An 18,541-nucleotide genomic window follows, 5' to 3' on the forward strand; every position below is an offset into this window, starting at 1 on the left:
CAGACAGATGGCTTCGTCCTGGTGGCATGTGGGCTTGGCAACAGGGTGGCCCTGCACCCTCCCACACCCTGTCCCACCCCCAGACCATGTAGGGCACCCGCTGTTCGCAGCCCAGAGCTTATAGGAAGAGGAAGCCTCATCCCTGTGCAGAGGAGGAAACCAGACAGCCCAGATGTGCACAGAGCCACGCCGATAGCATTCTTATTTTGTTTTTTTAATCTGCAAACAGAGGAGCTGCCGGAGCGGCGGCGGGCACAGCCCAACCCACGGCGCAGTGAAGAGCCAGGAGGCAGCGGCACAGCCCTGGCACAGCCATGGGGCAGAAGTGCATGGACAGGGTGTCCTCCTTCCTCTTCGAGTATGACACCCCTCGGATGGTGCTGGTGAGGAACAAGAAGGTGGGACTGACCTTCCGGCTGATCCAGCTCATCGTCCTGGCGTACATCATCGGGTAAGGCTCCTCAGCACCTGCTTTCCCAGAAATTAATGCTCTGCCACTGGGTTAAAAAGCAATGGAGAGAGAGGGGTTTATATATTGCCAATATCTCAGCGCAGGGGGTTATTGCTAATGGCTTCACATCCCTCTGGTTGTGGCTGCTCCCGTGCAGCCCAGTGTCTCTCCGTGGCTCTTTTAGATGGCTACTTAGTCCCCGTATCCTCCCCAGAAGCTACTGCATGTCCAGGCTGGAGGCTCATCCCTGCCCAGCCCTGCTCCACACACCGGGGCCCCGTCTTCTCACTGAAGAGAATCCAGATCCTGCTCCAGCTGCTGGACGGTGGCCTGAGAATCTGTTGTTATTTTTATTTTCATTTATATTAAATAAGAGGCATCTGAGGCCAGTGCAATGATTTGTGAGACCCAAGTGGCTCAAGACAGGGCCATAAATCTCCCTGTTCACCACTCTGACGCTGCGGCCGAGACACAGCTTGGCTCCAAAATTCCTGGTCTTATTTGCTTCTGGGAGGCAGCTCCAAAAGCAAGGGCAACTGCTTAAAAAAGGCAGTGAGTGGAGCAGGCGGGATCAGAACCGGGTGAGGATGTGTGTCCTCAGGTGCCCCGGGGCTGCTGCTCCTGCTCCAGTTACTCTGTGCCTGTCCCCTCAGTGTGGGACGATGCTATGGGATGTGATGGTTGGTAAGCCTTTGCTGTGGCCCCATGGCTGCTGTGGGCTCAGCCCTAGCAGGAGACCAGCACTCTTTCATGGGGAAGGGCCCCAGGGCAGGATGTTTGAAAGGAAAGGGGGTGTCTGGCCGTGAACTGGAAAACCTAGGAATTTTTGGGGTGCAGAGTGTCTCATGCAAAGGAATCCCTCCCTTTAGCACAGACTTCCTGGAAAGGGTAAAACCCTTCCCAGGGGATCAGTGTGGAACCCCCACATTGGTCCCCCATGATGGTCCCACACTGCTCACCAGCACTTTGGCTCCCAAGGGTAATCCTCATGCAGAACTGCATCCGAGGTCTCAAGGATGCTCTGTTGCAAAGAGTTTTGCACTGGTGTTACTGGGAGCAGCCTTGTTTTTCCTAAGGACTGAGCCTGTGATGTCCCAGGGCTCCAGTACCAAATGTAGCTGGGGGCAGCTGTTCCTGTGGATGGGGAACTGGCACAGATGGTTGTGCAGAGCAACTAAGGAAACGTGGCTTAAGAAACTTGGCTAAACTGAGACAGGCAACCAGGAAGGGGCAGGAAGAGAACCAGCCATGGGGTGACAGCCAGTGGCAGAGGAGAGGAATCTGGCATGAATTGCTGTAGTTCCCAAGTTTTTCCTGGTTTGTTGAGATCAGGCTCCTCTAGCAAGGGGCTGCCTATGATTGCAGCTGCCCACAGCCCCACAGCCCCACCAGCGTCTCCTCACTGCTGACAGCACTGCCCCCAGTTCCCTTCCCACAGCACTACTCCCAGTTCTCTGCCCACAACACTGTTCCCAGTTCACTGCCCTCACCAAGCCACAATGCCTGAGATTTTCTGTCCTTTGAAAGCAAATTTGGCAGCCAAATGTGTATCCATTTACCATTCTCCCAGCTTTTGTCCTCCCTTCATAGCAGGCATGGGATGCTCATGGAAATCTGTTCCCATGCATGACTCTGCTAGGACATTGGTAATGCCATCAGTGCCTGTGAGACCCCATGTCACCCCTGGGGAGCAGGGCATCACTTTTTCCTGTGATGACTGTGATAAGGTGGTATCGCTGCTGCCCAGGAGATGCCGGGTGCTTTCTGGGTTTCACTTCCTGAATTCTTGCATGCAAGGAGCTGCGGGCTGAGCCACACGATGAGGCGGGCAAGGGAAGAGGGCTTGGTGGCTCTACCACATCAGGGAGTGACACCAGGGGACTTTTACAACCTTGGCAGGACTTGCTGCAGCATTTACAGCCTCACAGGGAATGGTTTTTGTTTGTCATGACCTTGGCTTTGCCGCAGGGGAGGTGGGGTTGCCCAGCCCTGTGTGCCCATAGTCAGCTCTGCCAGAGGTCAGCAACAGAGTCTGTGCTGGAGGCTGATCTAGGGAAACGTTTTGCCCCTGCTGCTGCCCAGTTCACAACCTCCTGCAGCCCCAAGGGCATCAGGGAAGATTCCCAGTGTAACCAGTGAAACCCAGTATGGTCTTCTGCCTTGGAGGAGGATGTTGGAGCTGGGTGTCCCAGCTGGGGTGGCAGCAGTGCTAAATTTCTGCTCCCATCCCCAGGCACTGGAGCAGATACTATCCCTGAGGTCCTCTTGCCCTCAATCCTGGGATGCTGATGTGGCTGCAAGCTAAAAAGCTCCCTCTCTGAGAAGTCCTCACAAGGTCCAGAACCAAACAGAAAACCTCCAGACAGCACCTGGCATTCCCCATTTTCCCCTCTGCCCATCAGCCAGGTGTCAGAGGCGAGGTTGACACACCAGGCAGGTGTCATGGGCTGTCCCATGGGTAGCCTGCTGCCTCTGTCACAGCCAGCGGGACCAATGCCTGCGGCAGTGGGGACAAAATCCAGATCGCTCCTTTTTTAGTGCCGAGAATGCTCCGCGGCGCCGGGAGCACTACCCGAAATGGTTGCTTGCCCATGTTTACAGTCTCCCTGAGTCAGAGTTAATCCAGCGGCAGCTTGTTTATGCTGTAGGTTAAATAGTGTCAGAAGCCTGCTCTAATGACTGTGTGATGGGCTGGGAAAGGCAGGCAGAGCCCTGTTCTGGCCACAGCAGTGTCCCTAACGCTGCTCCTGCAGCCCTCTTGCCCACAGGGACATTGCTCCACATTCCCTTTGCTGGATGGGGAGCAGTGGCTCTGGCTGTGAACCGTGTCCAGACTCAGCTCTGTGTTGGCCTTGGAGGCATTGGGTTTTGGAGAGTTCCTCTGCAGTGGATCAAGAGATCAGGAGTGTTGGGGTAGGTCATTGAGACCAGCAAGCTGCAAACCTGCCATAGGTTTTAACCCTAAATGACTGATGGCTACTGTGCTCCACCTGCCTTCACACACCCTCAGCCACAAAATGTGTCCCAGTCCCCAAAACACACCATCCTGGCATGAAGGTCGAGTCCTGCAACTACCACATGCATCAGACAAAGGGTAGGAAGTTTCACCAACATTTCCCTCCTCCAGTGGGAAGAAACTTGGCAAATGATTCCTCAAGTGAGACTTGGTAGAAAAAGCCCCAATCCACAGTTCTGTGCAGAGAACTGGGCCAGTGGAGGAGTGCTGGTGGCCACGCTCACCCTGCCACCTTTCCCTGTCCAGGTGGGTGTTCCTTTACGAGAAGGGCTACCAGTCTCAGGACAGCATCGTCAGCTCGGTCTCAGTGAAGTTGAAAGGGCTGACACTGACCAACGAGAGTGTCCTGGGTCCTCACATCTGGGATGTGGTGGACTACGTTTTCCCACCCCAGGTAAGGAGTCACAGTGGGTGGGTTAGGGATTTGCTTTTGTCCCAGTGGCTGCTTTTCCTCATGTGCTGGGGTGCAGATGGGTCCTTGGCACAGGCTTTCCGTGGGGCTAACCATGACTGGCTGTCCCTGTGGTGGAAAGGAGGTTGCTCCTGTCACAAACCTCTGCCCAGGTTCTCCCTGGGGAGTATTTGTATTTGGGACCCACTGTGGCTGAGGAGGCACATTTGAGGCTGCCTCCAAAAGGATCAAGGTTCCTCCAGTGCCCCTGGAGCAGTATCTCAGGCAGCAAGTGGGATCCTCCACTGTCCCTGGGGCTGGTGGCACTGCAGGTCCCCACCCAGGGAGAGGCTTCTCACAGAGGAGACCCTGTGCTGGCTGTGAGCTCGTTGGCTGTGTCTCCACAGGGGGACAACTCATTCGTGGTGATGACCAACTTCATTGTCACTCCTGGACAGAAACAAGGAACTTGCCCAGAGGTAAACACACTGGCTTTCTTCAGTGGGCTAAGCTTCTGTAATTCAGGGGAATTGTGGTAGTGTCACTGGGGAAAGACTTTTTCTGACATTGAGAGGTTTAGTGAAAGCCAGGGCCTGGCCCCATATTATTGTTCCTGACTCCTGTGGGCTATGTGAAGACTTTTATTCTGCTGAAAAACAGGTGGCATCCATTTAAGTTTTCTCCCCTTTGAGATAATCAAGCAGAGCAGACTTGAGGCTTAAATGAAAGCATCTGCCTGGAGTGAATAAATCGCCCCTTTTTTCCTGCTTTATCTGGACAGCCTTGGTTGGGAAGCAGTGTATGAACAAGGCTCTGGTTGCAGTTGAGCAATGTCTCAAGAAAAATGCTGTCTGGTTAGGCAGGAGGGAGAGGGGGATTGAAGCTGCACGGTGGGGTGCTGAGAGGTGGCTGCTTTCTCCCAACAGCTGCCAGACGCCGGGCTGTGCACACAGGACAGCGACTGCAGCAAAGGGAAATACAGCCGTCAGGGACAAGGTATGGCACACGGTCCTGGTGCTTCTGGTGAGACAACACCGAGAAAAGCTGCCTGGCTGGGGTGTCACCTGCCTGGGGCACCTGCTTTGAACAGGAAAACCTCTCACATGCTGGTTGGAAGGCCCTGTGTAGGCTGGTCCAGCTCTGCTGTTTTGAAAGATACCTGAGCAAACAGCTCAGTTAACAAAAGGTTAATCAGGACTAAGCCATTTCCCCCAGACTGTTGTCCTCTTATCAACTCTGCATTTTCTTAGATGTGTTTTAACATGAAAAATCTCCAGCTGCTCCCCTGTACAGCACTGTAAGAGAAACCACTGCCCTGCGCTGATAGGCCACAATTAATTTCCTGTTTTAGAAAGGTGCCAAAGCCCTGAGCATTTTGTGTCTTGAATGCCCTTGGCAGAGCTGAAGCCCCAACCAGATCCCATCCATCCCAGCGTGAGGCTGAGATTTCACAGGATCCAGGGGTGTGAGCAGCTGTCTCCCCCACAGGGCTCATGACTGGCAAGTGTGTACGCTTCAACAGCACTGTGAAGACCTGTGAGATCTTTGGCTGGTGCCCTGTTGAAGTTGATTACCATGTTCCCAGGTAAGGAATGATGTTGTTGCCCTCTTTCCTACCCCAGCTGCACTTGGTGTGAAGCAGACCAAGTTGGGGCTCTATGGGATGTGGCCAGGACAGCCTGTGTTGTGAAAGACCAGAAAGGGAAGGGATGAGACCACCAGTTTTCTGGGTCTGCTTGTCTCAGTTTGGGTGAATTTCCACCAAATGGAGCTTTCTCCAGAGCCTGGAGAGCCAAGTGATGGACTCATGTCTACACTTGTGTTTTTCAGCCCTGCCCTGCTGTCAGAAGCAGAGAAGTTCACCTTGTTCATCAAGAACAGTATCACCTTCCCCAAGTTCAAGGTGTCCAGGTAAGGAGAGGTTTGGGGGGATGGCTCCTGGTTGGTTCCTCCAGCTGTGTCCCTCAGAGGAAGCCATGGGCTCAGCTGGATGGGTGTAACTGGATGCTTGGTATAGAGGATTGCCTATCTCATCAGTGATCCCAGGACCACTCTAACTGCTGCACAGAACCCCATATTAGCTCATAGGAGCTGAGATATTTCCCTCCCAAATCTGTCCCACCCCAGCTGATAGCTGGAAAGATTTCTGGAATTAACCTCTCCTAAGTTACCCTCACAAGTTGCAAATCAGTTACTCTGATTTCTCATTTTTCTTCTCTGAAGACAAAATTAAAATACCACAGGGCCAGGATAAGCTTGGTGCCCCAGAGTCCCCCTTAAGGATCCCATCTGTTTCAGCAAAGTGGTCCTGGCAGAACTGGGGGAAATGCTGTTGGCTGAAGGCACACTTGTAAGAGGATTTGTGATGGCACTGACCATATATCTGATTTGGAACAAATTAACAGAAGCTATTTGTGCTGTAGACAGCGAATTCTTCTCTCTGAGTTGATCCTGTCCCTGTGCTGCAGCCAAAGTTAAATGTCCTGGCAGCCAGCGTGCTTGGCAAAGTGCTGGGCTGACCTCACACCTCCCAAGAGGTGGCTGGGAGAGGGGATCCCCTAGCTGCAAGGAGAGGTGGCCCAAGCGAGGACAGGCTGAAGAGGACACAGAGAGGGAGCAGGTCCTGGCAGTGAGGGTGGCCAGGCTGGCTGCTGTGGGGAGACTTCCTGCCTTTGATCACTGCTGACAATTTACTGCTGAGCATCATCGATGGGATCAGTCTGAGCAAGGCACAAGTCTTACAAAAACATAGGCTTCACAGGCAAGATGTTTTTGGGCAAAAGAACAGAGTGGGATGGAAGGCAAGAAGTTGCCCTTTCCTTTTAACCCTTGCTGTAGGGGATAGCAAACCCCAGCTAAATGTAAAAGGTGTGGGATACACTCACTATCCACGAGGTGTCCCAGATAAGAATTGCTGGAGCTCGGAACATTGCTTAGCAGAGCCCATGGATAAATGGTATGTGAATGGGAGAGCAACGTGGGCTGGGCAAGGGACTTACAGAGGTTTTTTACCCCCCAAATTATTGTGTTACTGAGAATTTTTCTCACTCTCTTTTCATTCACAGGCGCAACTTGGTTGAGAGTGTTACCAAGCAGTACCTAAAGAAATGCACCTATCACAAAGTCACTGATTCCTTATGTCCCGTGTTTGAACTGGGATACATAGTGAAGGAATCGGGTCAGAATTTCACCTTCCTAGCTGTTAAGGTACTTCAATTTCAAATTATGTTCCTTGCTGTTGATGGGAGAGGGACACTCAACAGTGCAAACATCCCCAGTTGTTGAGATGATTTTCAGTTTTCTGAAGAATTCTTGAGAAAACATGAGTGTCAGAATTATCTCATGAAGATTATGAATCTCCTTGGACATGGCCAAATATGTACATTTTTCTTGGAAACTCTTGAGAAGATTTGACCCACTGGCGGTAAATCCCAGGGTTCAGCTTGTTTTAATTTGAGCAGTGAATAACTAGATCTGTGTGGCCAAATCCCATCTGATTCAGCTTGGAAATCCCAGCTGGATGGTCAAATATGGGTCATTGCACAGTGCTAAATGCAGCCTTTCCCCTGGCTCCAAAATGCAGCTTTGCCTAACACTCCTCAGGCTGGTGTATGGGAATATCTGCTATCTCTGTGCTGCAAAACCTTGTGATAACTTTGCCAGGCATTGAATTAAATCAGAGGCTTGCATTTATGAACATTTATTGCAGGGATTGGATCAGACAGCCCAGAGAAGCTATGGCTGCCCCATTCCTGGCCAGGTTGGACAGGACCTGGAGAAAACTGGTCTAGTAGAAGGTGTCCCTGCCAGTGGCAGGGTTTGGAACAAGATGGTCTTTATGGTCCCTTCCAACCCAAATAATTCTAAGATTCTATATATTAAAGGTGCAAAAATACAAGCCTGTGGGGCACAGCTATTTACAGCCTGGAGTGAGCTCAGAAGGGAGGAGGGACTCCCGCATTTCCTGAGTAATCTCTTGGGCATAATCAAGGCAAGGGAAGGCTGTCCCATGAGGACCAGAAGGAATCTGGGGTGAGCACTGTTCCTCAGGACCATGTCATGGGCACAGGATTCTGATCAGGAACAAGAGGGCATGAATTTATTTGTGTATTCAGCACTCAGGAGAGAAACAAGAGCCTCTGCAAGGGGTTATGTACAGGCCACACAGCCAGGGCTGCTCAAGAAGGCTGAGGAAGCATTGGGGTCCATGCACTTGGAGAGCCAGGACACCTCATGGCATCAAGACAGGACATGTATGAGGAGGGAAAGCATTTCTCTGTGTGGGCCAGGTTCAAGGAGGGGCAAACTTGTGACTCCCCTCTTGGCTGCAGGGTGGAGTGGTGGGCATCACCATAGACTGGAACTGTGACCTCGACTGGCCCCTGCGGTACTGCAAACCCATTTACCAGTTCCACGGCCTTTACAATGATGACAGCAATGTTTCACCGGGGTTCAACTTCAGGTAAGGAAACAACTGCTAATTCTCCAAGCGTAATTCAGAGGTGACAGCTTCCAGGTTCCCACTCAAGAGACGGTGGAAGGCCAAAGACTGTCCTTCAAAATACTCACTACCTTTGCAGGGCCAGGCAGCAGTACCAGTGCTCTTTTAAACGGCATGAGAAAAGTGATAATACACCCCTTGGCTTCTAAATTGCCCCATTTCCTTTCCATCTCCTCCCCCTTGCAGGCTCTCCTGCTTGGCTGAGCTTTTGGGAAGCCCCTTGAAAGACTGGAGATGGTGTAGGATCATCTCACGTGTTCTCACAGTCTCTATCCTCTGCTCTGTGTGACTCTGTCACTAGTGCTTCACTATCTGCTGCACACAGCACTTGGGGACATCAGATCAAACAGCAGGAGCTGGAACTGCAACCTGCAGGCTGTGGATATTCTCAGTTCAGTCAGAGTGAAAAAGAGAAAGATTTCTACTAGGCTAAGCTTGGGAAAAAGTCTGAGAGGAATGTAAACAATCTATTATCTTGTTTTCCATTCATATTGTTTATAGATATGTTCTACCACACTGACCTAAGTCCAGTGTACCAATCAGGTGGAATGTTTTTACTTTAAGACCAATGGAATTAATGTTCACGATGTTCTCTATAAAAGAGAGAAGTGCTTGTGAATAAGCGCTCATTTTTACCTTCTGAAATCGTACGAGTCATTTTGCCCGTTCCCTGGCTCAACAGCATCAGCAGGCAGGAAAACTGAGGCACAGAGAGGACAGGTGCCAACAGCCCAGCTCCTTCGGGGGTTTAAGGAGAAGGTCAGGAGCAGGTCTGTGGTAACACATTCCCAGATCTTTGTCCAAGATCCCGATGCTGTAGGGTTGCAGGGGCTGTTAGACCCCCTGGCAGACCATTAACACTTGCCATCCAATTGCACAGATATGCCAAATACTACAAAGAAGATGGGATGGAAAAGAGGACACTCTACAAGGTGTTTGGGATCCGGCTCGACATTCTGGTGAATGGCAAGGTAAGGTTGGATCCCCTGGACCCCTGGGACAGCAGTGCCATATCCCTGGGAAGTTACCAGCTCTGTAACATAGCACCAGGGTCCTGTGGGACCAGGAAAACTAGTGTGAATGCTTTCCTCGGGTGCTGGCCTGCTCACAGGAACCCTTGGGAAATACTGGGGAAGGGAAGGCAGGAGGAAAACATGTTTTATAGGTCACATCTTTCATCTGTGGCTTGATCAGTGGTTTTGTCTAAAAAACTTTTTGATGGGAGTAGGGGGGACCTGTGGAAACTCAAAACTTTTACTGGTATTTCCAAAAGCTGAACATTTGCATTTTTCTTTTTTGTCTTTTTCTTCCCACTGGGAGAGAAGGCTTTCTTTATTATGTTCCCATGGAGAATATTCAAAGTGTATACTTTTGTTTGGTTGCTTGGTTTTGGTTGGGTTTTTATATTAAAAATACAGGAAGAAAAGTGATTTCAATTTATTTCAGCCTAAAACCAATCTACAATATTTTTCTGTTTGACCAGCTCTTGCCCAGCTCCTGTTTCTCTATGTGCTGTGGCTGTGGTTTGGGTTGCTGCAAGGCCCTTTTGCTGAGCCCCACCTTACAGCTAGTGCACCCATTTTTTTTCCCCTGGGCTGACTGTAACTTATCACCTATTTTCTCTGGCTTTATCCAGGCAGGCAAATTTGACATAATCCCGACCATGACCACAATTGGCTCTGGAATTGGTATTTTTGGAGTGGTAAGTTCAGATATTTCCAGCCTCTATATGGAGACTCTCAAATTATTTTTCTTGCCTGTGACATCCGTGGGAAGTGTCCTTGAGCTGCAGTGAAATACTGGCTACTGCTCAGGGAATCAGAGGATGGGCAAAAGGGGGAAAGGAGGTGCTCTCCTGCCTTGCCAGCTCAGGAAAATAGATTCCTGCTGGTCTCTGGCTGATGTGAATTCTGCCCTGCTGATGAAGGGAAGGCTGGGTCTCTTGGCAGGTCTTGGTATCCTGATAGTTTCAAGTTAGAGCTGGCATTGAGGGAGGGTCTTCAGGTGATTGGCAGTATTTCATTCAGGACAGAAGGTCAGCGTCTGATTTGGTTATGGCTGTTAAAGACTTGGCCATGGCTCAAAGGGCACTGTGCTCTGCATTTACCTAAAGGGGAAACACTTCATTTCTGTTGACTTTAATCACCCACTATTGAACACAGCACACTTCACTTCTGTCCTAAATGGATATTTAGAGACTTCAGCAACTGCCATGTTGTGGGATGAAGCAGAAGTGACCCTAAATTGTGGGAGAAACTGGGAAAAAACACTGAAAATAGTGGTCCACATGAGCTTGGAGGGCAGCTCCAAACCTAACTGCACTTTGATTTAAGGCCTCTGTCCTCTGTGACCTGCTCCTGCTGCATTTTCTCCACGGACGAGACTATTACAAGCAGAAGAAATTCAAATATGCAGAACAGGAGCCTGTAAGTAACAGCGAGTGCCTGCCCTGCAGAGGCTCCTGCAGGGGTGTGTGTGGATGTGTGCATGAGTAATGACACTGTAACACAAACATCCACGCTGAGGGGCAACCAGGCACCTTCCTGAGCCCTTGGGACTGTTGGAGACTGAGATCCATGAATCTTCTCTCCAAAATTACTGAGATGTTGTGTGTGACTCATTGTTAATAACTTTATTCTCTGCGTTTAACCCCAGATATTCCAATAACTGGCAACACTCTGACTGCTTTAAGGGAAGCAGGGGCAGATCTGTGCTTTAGCAAACTATAAAATGTCTCTTTTTCTGCTCTTTGGGAACATCTCCATGACCACGGAATGTTTCATGGCCTTTAGAAGGACACAAAAACAGTTCCCCCCAAATTCATCTGAAAATAAGCATGTACACTGAGAGTTAGGAGTTGCTGCAGTCACATCTTCCCTGGCATTGGAAAGGAGCAGGTCTGTAAAAGAATCCTTGTTTTCTCTCATTTAACCCCCAGTCGAAGTCGCATAAGAAGGAAAAGAAGCCAGACAACACACAGTGAGAGGTGAGTGGTGTTTCCCCAGCCCTGCTAGCATACATCTGTCAGGGGTGAGGGCTATAGGTCTTGGGGCTATTCCAATGTCTCTGAGAAGGCAGAAGGGTTTCAGGAAGGCAGCAGGGCACCAGGGAGGCTTGGGGGAGACTGAGCTGTGGGCTGTAGTGCCTAACGTGGGGTCAGCACTTCCCAGCATAAGCAATTGCATGGGGCAGCAGTGGATGCAGGATGTAGGGCTGACATCACATCTTCGATGGCAACATCTCTTGAAGAAGGGCACTGGGGGGCAAGACACCAGAAATCACTGTGCACCTCTCTCTCAGCAGAATCCACACTGACTGACAAACCTGCACCCCTCTTCCTCCTCCTCTTCTCTCAAAACTCGGTCGCCATCCTGTCACCCCCCTGGGCCAGCCCCAAGACCAGCAGAAGCAGCTTCCAGCTCATGGGAAGGTGGTGCCCTGTAGTGGGACATGTCATGATGCTTTGGATGGGTCAAACTAAGGGATCTTGGGGCCTCTGCCAGCTCTGCTGCAGGGCACTGGGTCTGCTGCCCTTGCAGGCCCTTCAGAAGGGCTCGCACTGCACCTGCCTGGTGTGCCAGGGCCGTGCCAGGCCACTTGCACCTGAACACCCTGGGGAGAGCACAGCTGCCTCTTCTGCCCCAGAAGCAGCGTTGGACAGTTCCAAATTGAGAAGGGGAAGGAAGAAGAGCTGGCAGGAACCATGCCCAGCCCTCTGCCTGGGAGAAAAATGGTTATTTTGTAAGGATGTATTTTATTAAAAAAATAAACCTTTAGTTTTTCTACTACATCCCTTTATGGTGCCTATGCTAGCCCCAGAGCATGGTGTTTGCAGTGGTTTCTGGAGGGTTTATGCATACAAAGAAATCCCTTTAGTGATGATTCCTTCAGAAACTGCCCTCCCATGCAGGGCCCCTGGGCTTCTAGCCACAAGCAGGAGCTGTTATCAGAGTTGTCACTTGGGCTTCCTCCTCAGACAGGCTGGCTGGCAGGGAGCACTGGCACACTGCCAGCCATGGCCATCCACTGTCCTGTGCCAGCTCTGCCTCCACTGCCCACGCTGGTCAGTGTTAGCTGGTCAGAAAGACTTTCTCAGCAGCAGCCTCACAAAACACAAAACAGCTCTTTGCACCCAGGAATTAAACATCCCCTCTGTGCTGGAAGATTTGCACTACCCATCATGTGCAGCTGTACATCATGGGCTGTGCTCAAACCCCACATCCCTGCGAGCCGACCCTGCCCTGTATTGCTGGCTCTGTTCCATTCTGCAGGACACATTAACGCTGACTTTCTGCATAGCCCCCCTCTGAATGTCTTTTTTTTTACCTCCCTGGGGAAAACTATGCTTTGGTTGTTCTGAAAGTGGATCCCAGCGGCCATGGCAGAGTTGGTGGAGAAGCTGTAGGGCTGTAATGCCACCAGAGCCTGCAGGAGCACTGCTCCAGGCTCTCAGGGACGCAAGAATGTGTGCCTTAAAGAGGTGCAGGTGATATTTGGTCATAAGCTCAACAAATATTTCAAGCCATACCATCAAGCCATACGTTCCCCAGGGCAAGGTCACTTGCTCTCAGCAGGATGCCTCAGCTTTCGCAGGCAGGGTGGGTTTTTGTAAGGTTATTCATGGCTAACTTTTTCACCCTGCTGTCCTGCGGCAGAGGTGCCAGGTGCTTATACTAAGGATGCAGAGAGAGTAAGGAAAAGCTCCCAGGTCTCTGGAGGAGTCGGTGCCTGTTCAGTGGGGGCTGGGGGATCTCCACGCCCCGGGGGCTCCCCTGCAGCATCCATCGAGGCCCCAGCAGGTCCCATGTGGTGCCACGGTGCAGCTCCTCAGCAAGCTGCCACCAGCAGAGGGGACTGCAAGACCAATTTCACAGACTGGAGAAACTCCAGTTTCCATAGACAGTGAAGCGAGAGTGTTCAGGTAACCTTAAGCACCCACTTACACCGGGTCAATCTCCGGTCAAAACTTAAAATAACAAATGCAAGGCTGCAGGTAGAGCTGCGGGATGTTTCTGCCTACTTCATCTTTCAAGCTGCTTCTCCCTATTCTTTCCTAGGAAGAATTAAAAGGCAGAATATGAAATCAGGGAAAATGCAACTTGTAAATGATCCCCTTTAGTTGCTATTCTAAACTTCTGAGCTGGAATTCCTGAAAGTCCCAAGGCTGCTTTAAAAACCATGGAAGGATTTGTTTTCATCTCTTTAACTTGTTTTCTTTAAATGTACAATCTTTGGGGATCTTTTGCTCTGCTTTTCATTCATCATTTCTGCAACCAGCAGAATGAGATATTGCAATTTTAATTCTTTCCCCTAAATAAGCTCCTCCTCAAAGCCAGGGGGTCCGGGCCCTGTGGCTCCCAGGTGGATGCCAAACAGAGCAATGGCTGTCTGGAGGAAACTGAGCAAGTGTCAGATTTTAATATAGACTGGTCCCCTCTGCTGTATGAAAAGGCAGGGAAAGCCCATGGCACTTGTTTCAGGCCTTCTTTTGCCATAGAGGCTGGAGGTGGTTGGCAGAGATTGGAGACCAAGGAGGAAGGGCTGCTCTGTTCACCCCTAAGGAGCCTTCCTTGGCACAGATGCTCTGCTTCAGCACTGCAGCTCCCAGCCCCCTCCCAGTGCCTTCCAGTTTGTCCAAACTCACATAAAGTTATTGAATGCAGGATAGGACACAACAGTTAAAAGCTAGAGCCTCACAAATGGAAATGCTGACTGGTTAAGACACCTGGTGTTGCAAGTGCCAGTGGGGAAGTGTGGGTGACCAGCAGGATCATATTCCTGTCCTCTTGGCTTGACCTGATCTTGCTCTGAGGATCAGGGGAGAATTTACTGTTCTTAGACAGAAGAATTTCTTTGTGTTGTGATCAGAAAACATCTGCATTTGAAGCAGTTATGATGTGGCCAGCATGTCCTGCTGCTCTCTGACCTCTGAACAGCAGGATGAAGTGTTACAGAATCCCAAAGGGATTTGGTCATCATGTCAAAACCCCTTCAATGACAGTGTGCTGTGTTGATTCCCATTCATGCTGTGGCCAGCTGAGGGTTGGGTTGTTTGTGGGGTTTTTTTAAACTCCTTGTTTGTTTGCATTTTGGTTTTTACACAGTTATTAACTAATAGAAAAATATTAATAGAAAAGGAACTGTCAGCAATTCAAGCACTGTCCCAGAAAACACACAAGAAAGAATGTATATTTTCCAGTTAATCCCTATTCTTTACAATCAACAGTAACAAGCCCTTGTATGTGATGATGTCAGTGCTCCAAACGTCTGGCAGAGGACTCTTGCCTTGAACATGGGTGCTAGACAACAAAAGCAAGCCATGAGTGCAGTGTGACTATTCCCATTTTATAGAAACAGAAACCAAGGTACAAGCAAATAATTTTTGAACACGGATTAAAATGTAGTGAGAATTTTCTGCTTCTGACCAGCTTTTGTTATCTGTAAAAGTTACTAGGTTGGACCTTGTACAGATATATCTTTTCACTCCCTCAGGCAGGGTTATTTTGAAAAAAATCAAGTAGCACAGATATTCCAGAAGAGCAATTACAGAAAAAACTTATTTGGCAATAATTATGCTGGTTAGTGATTCTGCAGAGATGAGGAATTATATTTCAATCTCTGCAGAGCTGGCAACATTTAATCATTATGTTTGTGCTCAATTCCCAGCACAATGAGGCCCTGATTTCCACCTGGTGCTTCCAGACACTGTAACAAGGCAAATTAAAATGAGTAACACTCAAGAAGTAGATAACTCCTTTCCTGTGCAGCCTCTCCTATCTTTAAGCCCACTCATTCTTTCTCTGGCATAGCAGACTCCCTGTTATTTTTAACCCAGTTCTCCTCTTAGGACATCCTTGGATTTTTCACTAAAAAAAGCACCTGCCTTTCTGGTTACACTATTTTCCTTTCTCTTTTGTTGCGGGAGCATGTTCTCGGTTGGATAAATCCTCTGGCTGACACACAGTGAGGGACCGGCAGGAACATGCATATCCTCCCAGCTCTGAAGGATTTTATTTCCTTCTGTCCCACAGCTGGGCATTCTCAGGCCAGACTGTGCTGAGTGGCAAAAGGAGCTTCTTGGCCATTTGAGCACTTGACATCTGCAGCTCAGCCTGCAGCCACTGTCCTAGGGACAGTGCAGTTGTTACAGCCCATTTTCCCTGCTGCCAGCCCTGTATTAATTATGCCACACTATAATATGTGGTTGTCTTTGGTGAAGTGCTCTCTCCTTCTGTTATTTGTTTCTAATTGCTTTATTGCCTTATTTTTGAAAGCGTAAAATTCAAAACTGTCCAAATGGGTTCTGAATATAGCAACAGCCTGGTCACCCGATGGGCTCCTCAGCAGGGGTGAATCAGGATCGCTCCAGTTAACAGGGCTCTGCCCACCAGTACCAAGCACAGATCCTGCTCAGCTTTATGGGCACCACTAAGAGATTTCCTTTAAAAATGATGGCTTTAAATATTTTTTTTTACCCAAATGTACTAGTGACATACCTAGGGAAATGTAAGCTCTTCCCCCCATGACTGTAATTCAAGGACAGGTTCAATAAACACATTCCCAGTCCTTGCACCCAAAAAACATGCAAAATCAGTTAACAACCAACCATACTCAATCATTATTGAACAGAAATATCAAAGTCTTATTTTAACATTGTTATAGCCATTGTGGTCTGAGCATCAGAGAGACATTGTCTGTGACCCTCTTTCCACTGGCCACAACTGCTCTGCAGTGTAATCACCTGTGTATGATGAAAAGGGAAGCTGAGGCACATGATTTGTTTTGGGGTTTTTTTTGTTTTCTGGAAGAAACAGCACGTTCTGACTGAGCTGAGCCAACCAGGTTATTTCATTAAATCAACTGCTCGCAGTCTTTGCCACAGTTGATAGTTTCAAACTTTGATACTGGTGCTGAACTGTGCTTCAGACATCACAGCTGATTTAAACTGCCTAGTGCTGAAGGAGGCAGATCCTTAGGGGACAAATATCAGCACTTTCTAAACAGCCAGCATCTCGTAAACATCTCAAAGCCAAATGAATCAGTCCAAATGACTTGTGAACCCTTGCAAAAGCTCCTCAGCAATAATCAAGGCAAGAGGAGCAGGAGGCTGAAAGGTTCACTCATTGCTCAGGAGAAGCTGAGTTGGCCCTGCATGAGCAAGGCCTTGCTTGATAGAATCAAAAGCCTCTATGAAACAGGTCAGTGTTTTGGCTTACATGTTATGGTTTTTCAGAGCATCTCTCATGCCCTGGAGCCACGGGAGCACAGTCCCTCCACAGGCACGGGCACATTCCTGGGTGTGGGCACATACTCCCAGCCAGCCAAGAAGGAGGTTGCTGGGGTTTTCACTCAGGCCTGGGAGGAGGCTTTGCTTTTGCTCATGGGCTTGTCTAACTTTTTCTGAGAGTCCACCAAGGCAAACACACAGCCCAGGAGCTCAGGCTGCTGGCTGCCTTGAGATGATGTCTAATCAGTGTCATTAACTAATATTCAGAGCTGCTGGAAGACAACAGCTGCTTTGGAAGCGCGTGTTCAAGGAGATGGGGCTCTCTGCTGTGCTGTTACTATCACAGAATCATTTTGGTTGGAAAACACCTCTGAGATCAAGTCCAGCCACAAAACCCCACACTGACACTAAACCATGTCCCTAAGTGCCACATGTACATGGTTTTGGTTATCCTAAAATGCAGCAGGCTCTGCCATCCTCTCACTGGTTATCACGCTGCTGTTCACCTGCCCCAAGAGCCCTTCACTGCCCCAGCGCTTCCTGTTCACGGAAGATCTCTGCTGGGTTTTCTCTGTGATGAGCTGAAAACACAGCCCTTTGTAGCTTTCTAGCAGGGATCGTGTCACTGAATGCAGCAACTCTTTAGTAGTCAAGATTTGAACCACATAACATTTCAATTCCAAGTGGTTTTGACTGAAAATTGACAAAGAGAATGCCAAATATTTCAGATGGCAGTGAAAGGGTATTAGCCCTGAATAAACCTGTTCATCTGTAGAGAGTTGCTCAGCTGCCTGTGACCAGCCAGGGTGACAAAGCACATTTCTGCAGGAAAAGTAAGATTTGGATGCACATAGCAAATAGCAGCAGGCTATGGCTGACTATAATAAACATATCCACAGAATGAGCAAATTTTAAAAATTATGCTCTTTGCTAGGCTTATAAGATGACTTTGCTGTTTTAACGAATAGTGGCTTTTAATTACATTTTGGTACTTTTCTCAACACAATGACAACAGGGGAAGCTTTTTTGAGATTTAAAAGTTGGTAGTAAGCCACAAGGTGCATTATTATATGTTATTTTGAGTTATGAAACCCATGGTAAGGAATTAATTTGTTTCCAAAGCAGAGGATTATTCGAGACTCATTGGAAGCAGGCACAGGCATTTCTATCTGCTTGTTGTCACAGCAGGAAGGAGCAGCAGTCTGCAGTGGGTTGAGTCAGGATGTGGATTTAATCCATTTAGCTCTCTGGCTAAATCCAAGATTCCTGGCGGGGACCCTGACTGTGAGTGGAGTCACAGCAGAGCCTAGTGAGTCCTGCCACAAGTCACTTGTCACAAAATCAACATCTTCAAGAATCCCAGTGCAAACGCTTCACTGCTGGGTGCAGTGGAGCCCCTCAACTCAGGGGTAGAGTCCACTACGAGTCAAGAAGGTAAAAGAGAGTGGGAGGGAAAAATAAAGCCAAAATACGAATCAAACCAAAGAAGGCATCTGCTTGTAGGAATTCCTTGAAGAGCAGCAGTGGGATTAATTGGTGTGCAGCATTTAGCATTTCCCCTCGCTGCTGCCAAGACTTGAGCAAGTGTATATGGTCAGGGTTGGGCGCTACTCCTCTAGAGGCAGAGCCTGGATGAGGGGACAGCCGTGTGCCGGGACCCTGGGCTCCTCCCGCTGCGTCCCTGCGCTCGGGGCCGGCGGGCCCTCCGCTCGCAGCATGGCAGTGCCCCCCTCCCCGATCACACACGTCAGGGAGCACTTAGGGAGAATTTCTTCGCGATTAGGCATTGGAACGAGCTGCCCAGGGAGATGGGGGAGTCATTTCCCCTGAACGCGGCTCTCACTGCTCTGTTCTGTCACAGGCTGGACTCGACGACCTCAGAGGTGTTTCCCAACTTAACCGAGTCTGTGATTAGCGAAAAGCCCCGTGCTTCCCCCCAAAAGCCCGCACCCCAG

At 49.4% G+C, this 18,541-nt stretch overlaps 1 protein-coding gene across 3 annotated transcripts; it reads left to right on the forward strand.

Annotated features, from left to right (window-relative positions):
- On the forward strand, positions 1 to 12,149 carry P2RX1 (purinergic receptor P2X 1). Of its 3 annotated transcripts, none has more exons than XM_068210217.1 (15): positions 1 to 451; positions 3,714 to 3,861; positions 4,266 to 4,337; positions 4,785 to 4,854; positions 5,347 to 5,443; positions 5,689 to 5,769; positions 6,924 to 7,065; positions 8,190 to 8,320; positions 8,685 to 8,737; positions 9,048 to 9,129; positions 9,240 to 9,330; positions 9,996 to 10,061; positions 10,693 to 10,785; positions 11,298 to 11,345; positions 11,660 to 12,149. In XM_068210217.1, exons 1-14 carry the CDS (start codon positions 315 to 317, stop codon positions 11,340 to 11,342), a joined length of 1,308 nt encoding a protein of 435 aa, XP_068066318.1. In that variant the 5' UTR covers positions 1 to 314; the 3' UTR covers positions 11,343 to 11,345; positions 11,660 to 12,149. The 3 variants fall into 3 exon arrangements, with proteins under 3 accessions (XP_068066318.1, XP_068066317.1, XP_068066319.1); XM_068210216.1 differs by having other exon boundaries at positions 7 to 451; positions 11,663 to 12,149; XM_068210218.1 differs by lacking the exons at positions 8,685 to 8,737; positions 9,048 to 9,129 and having other exon boundaries at positions 33 to 451; positions 11,663 to 12,149.
- The last annotated feature ends 6,392 nt before the right edge of the window (positions 12,150 to 18,541 follow it).

Source organism: Anomalospiza imberbis, chromosome 20 (genome assembly GCF_031753505.1).
Source record: "Anomalospiza imberbis isolate Cuckoo-Finch-1a 21T00152 chromosome 20, ASM3175350v1, whole genome shotgun sequence".
Classification (NCBI taxonomy): domain Eukaryota; kingdom Metazoa; phylum Chordata; class Aves; order Passeriformes; family Viduidae; genus Anomalospiza; species Anomalospiza imberbis.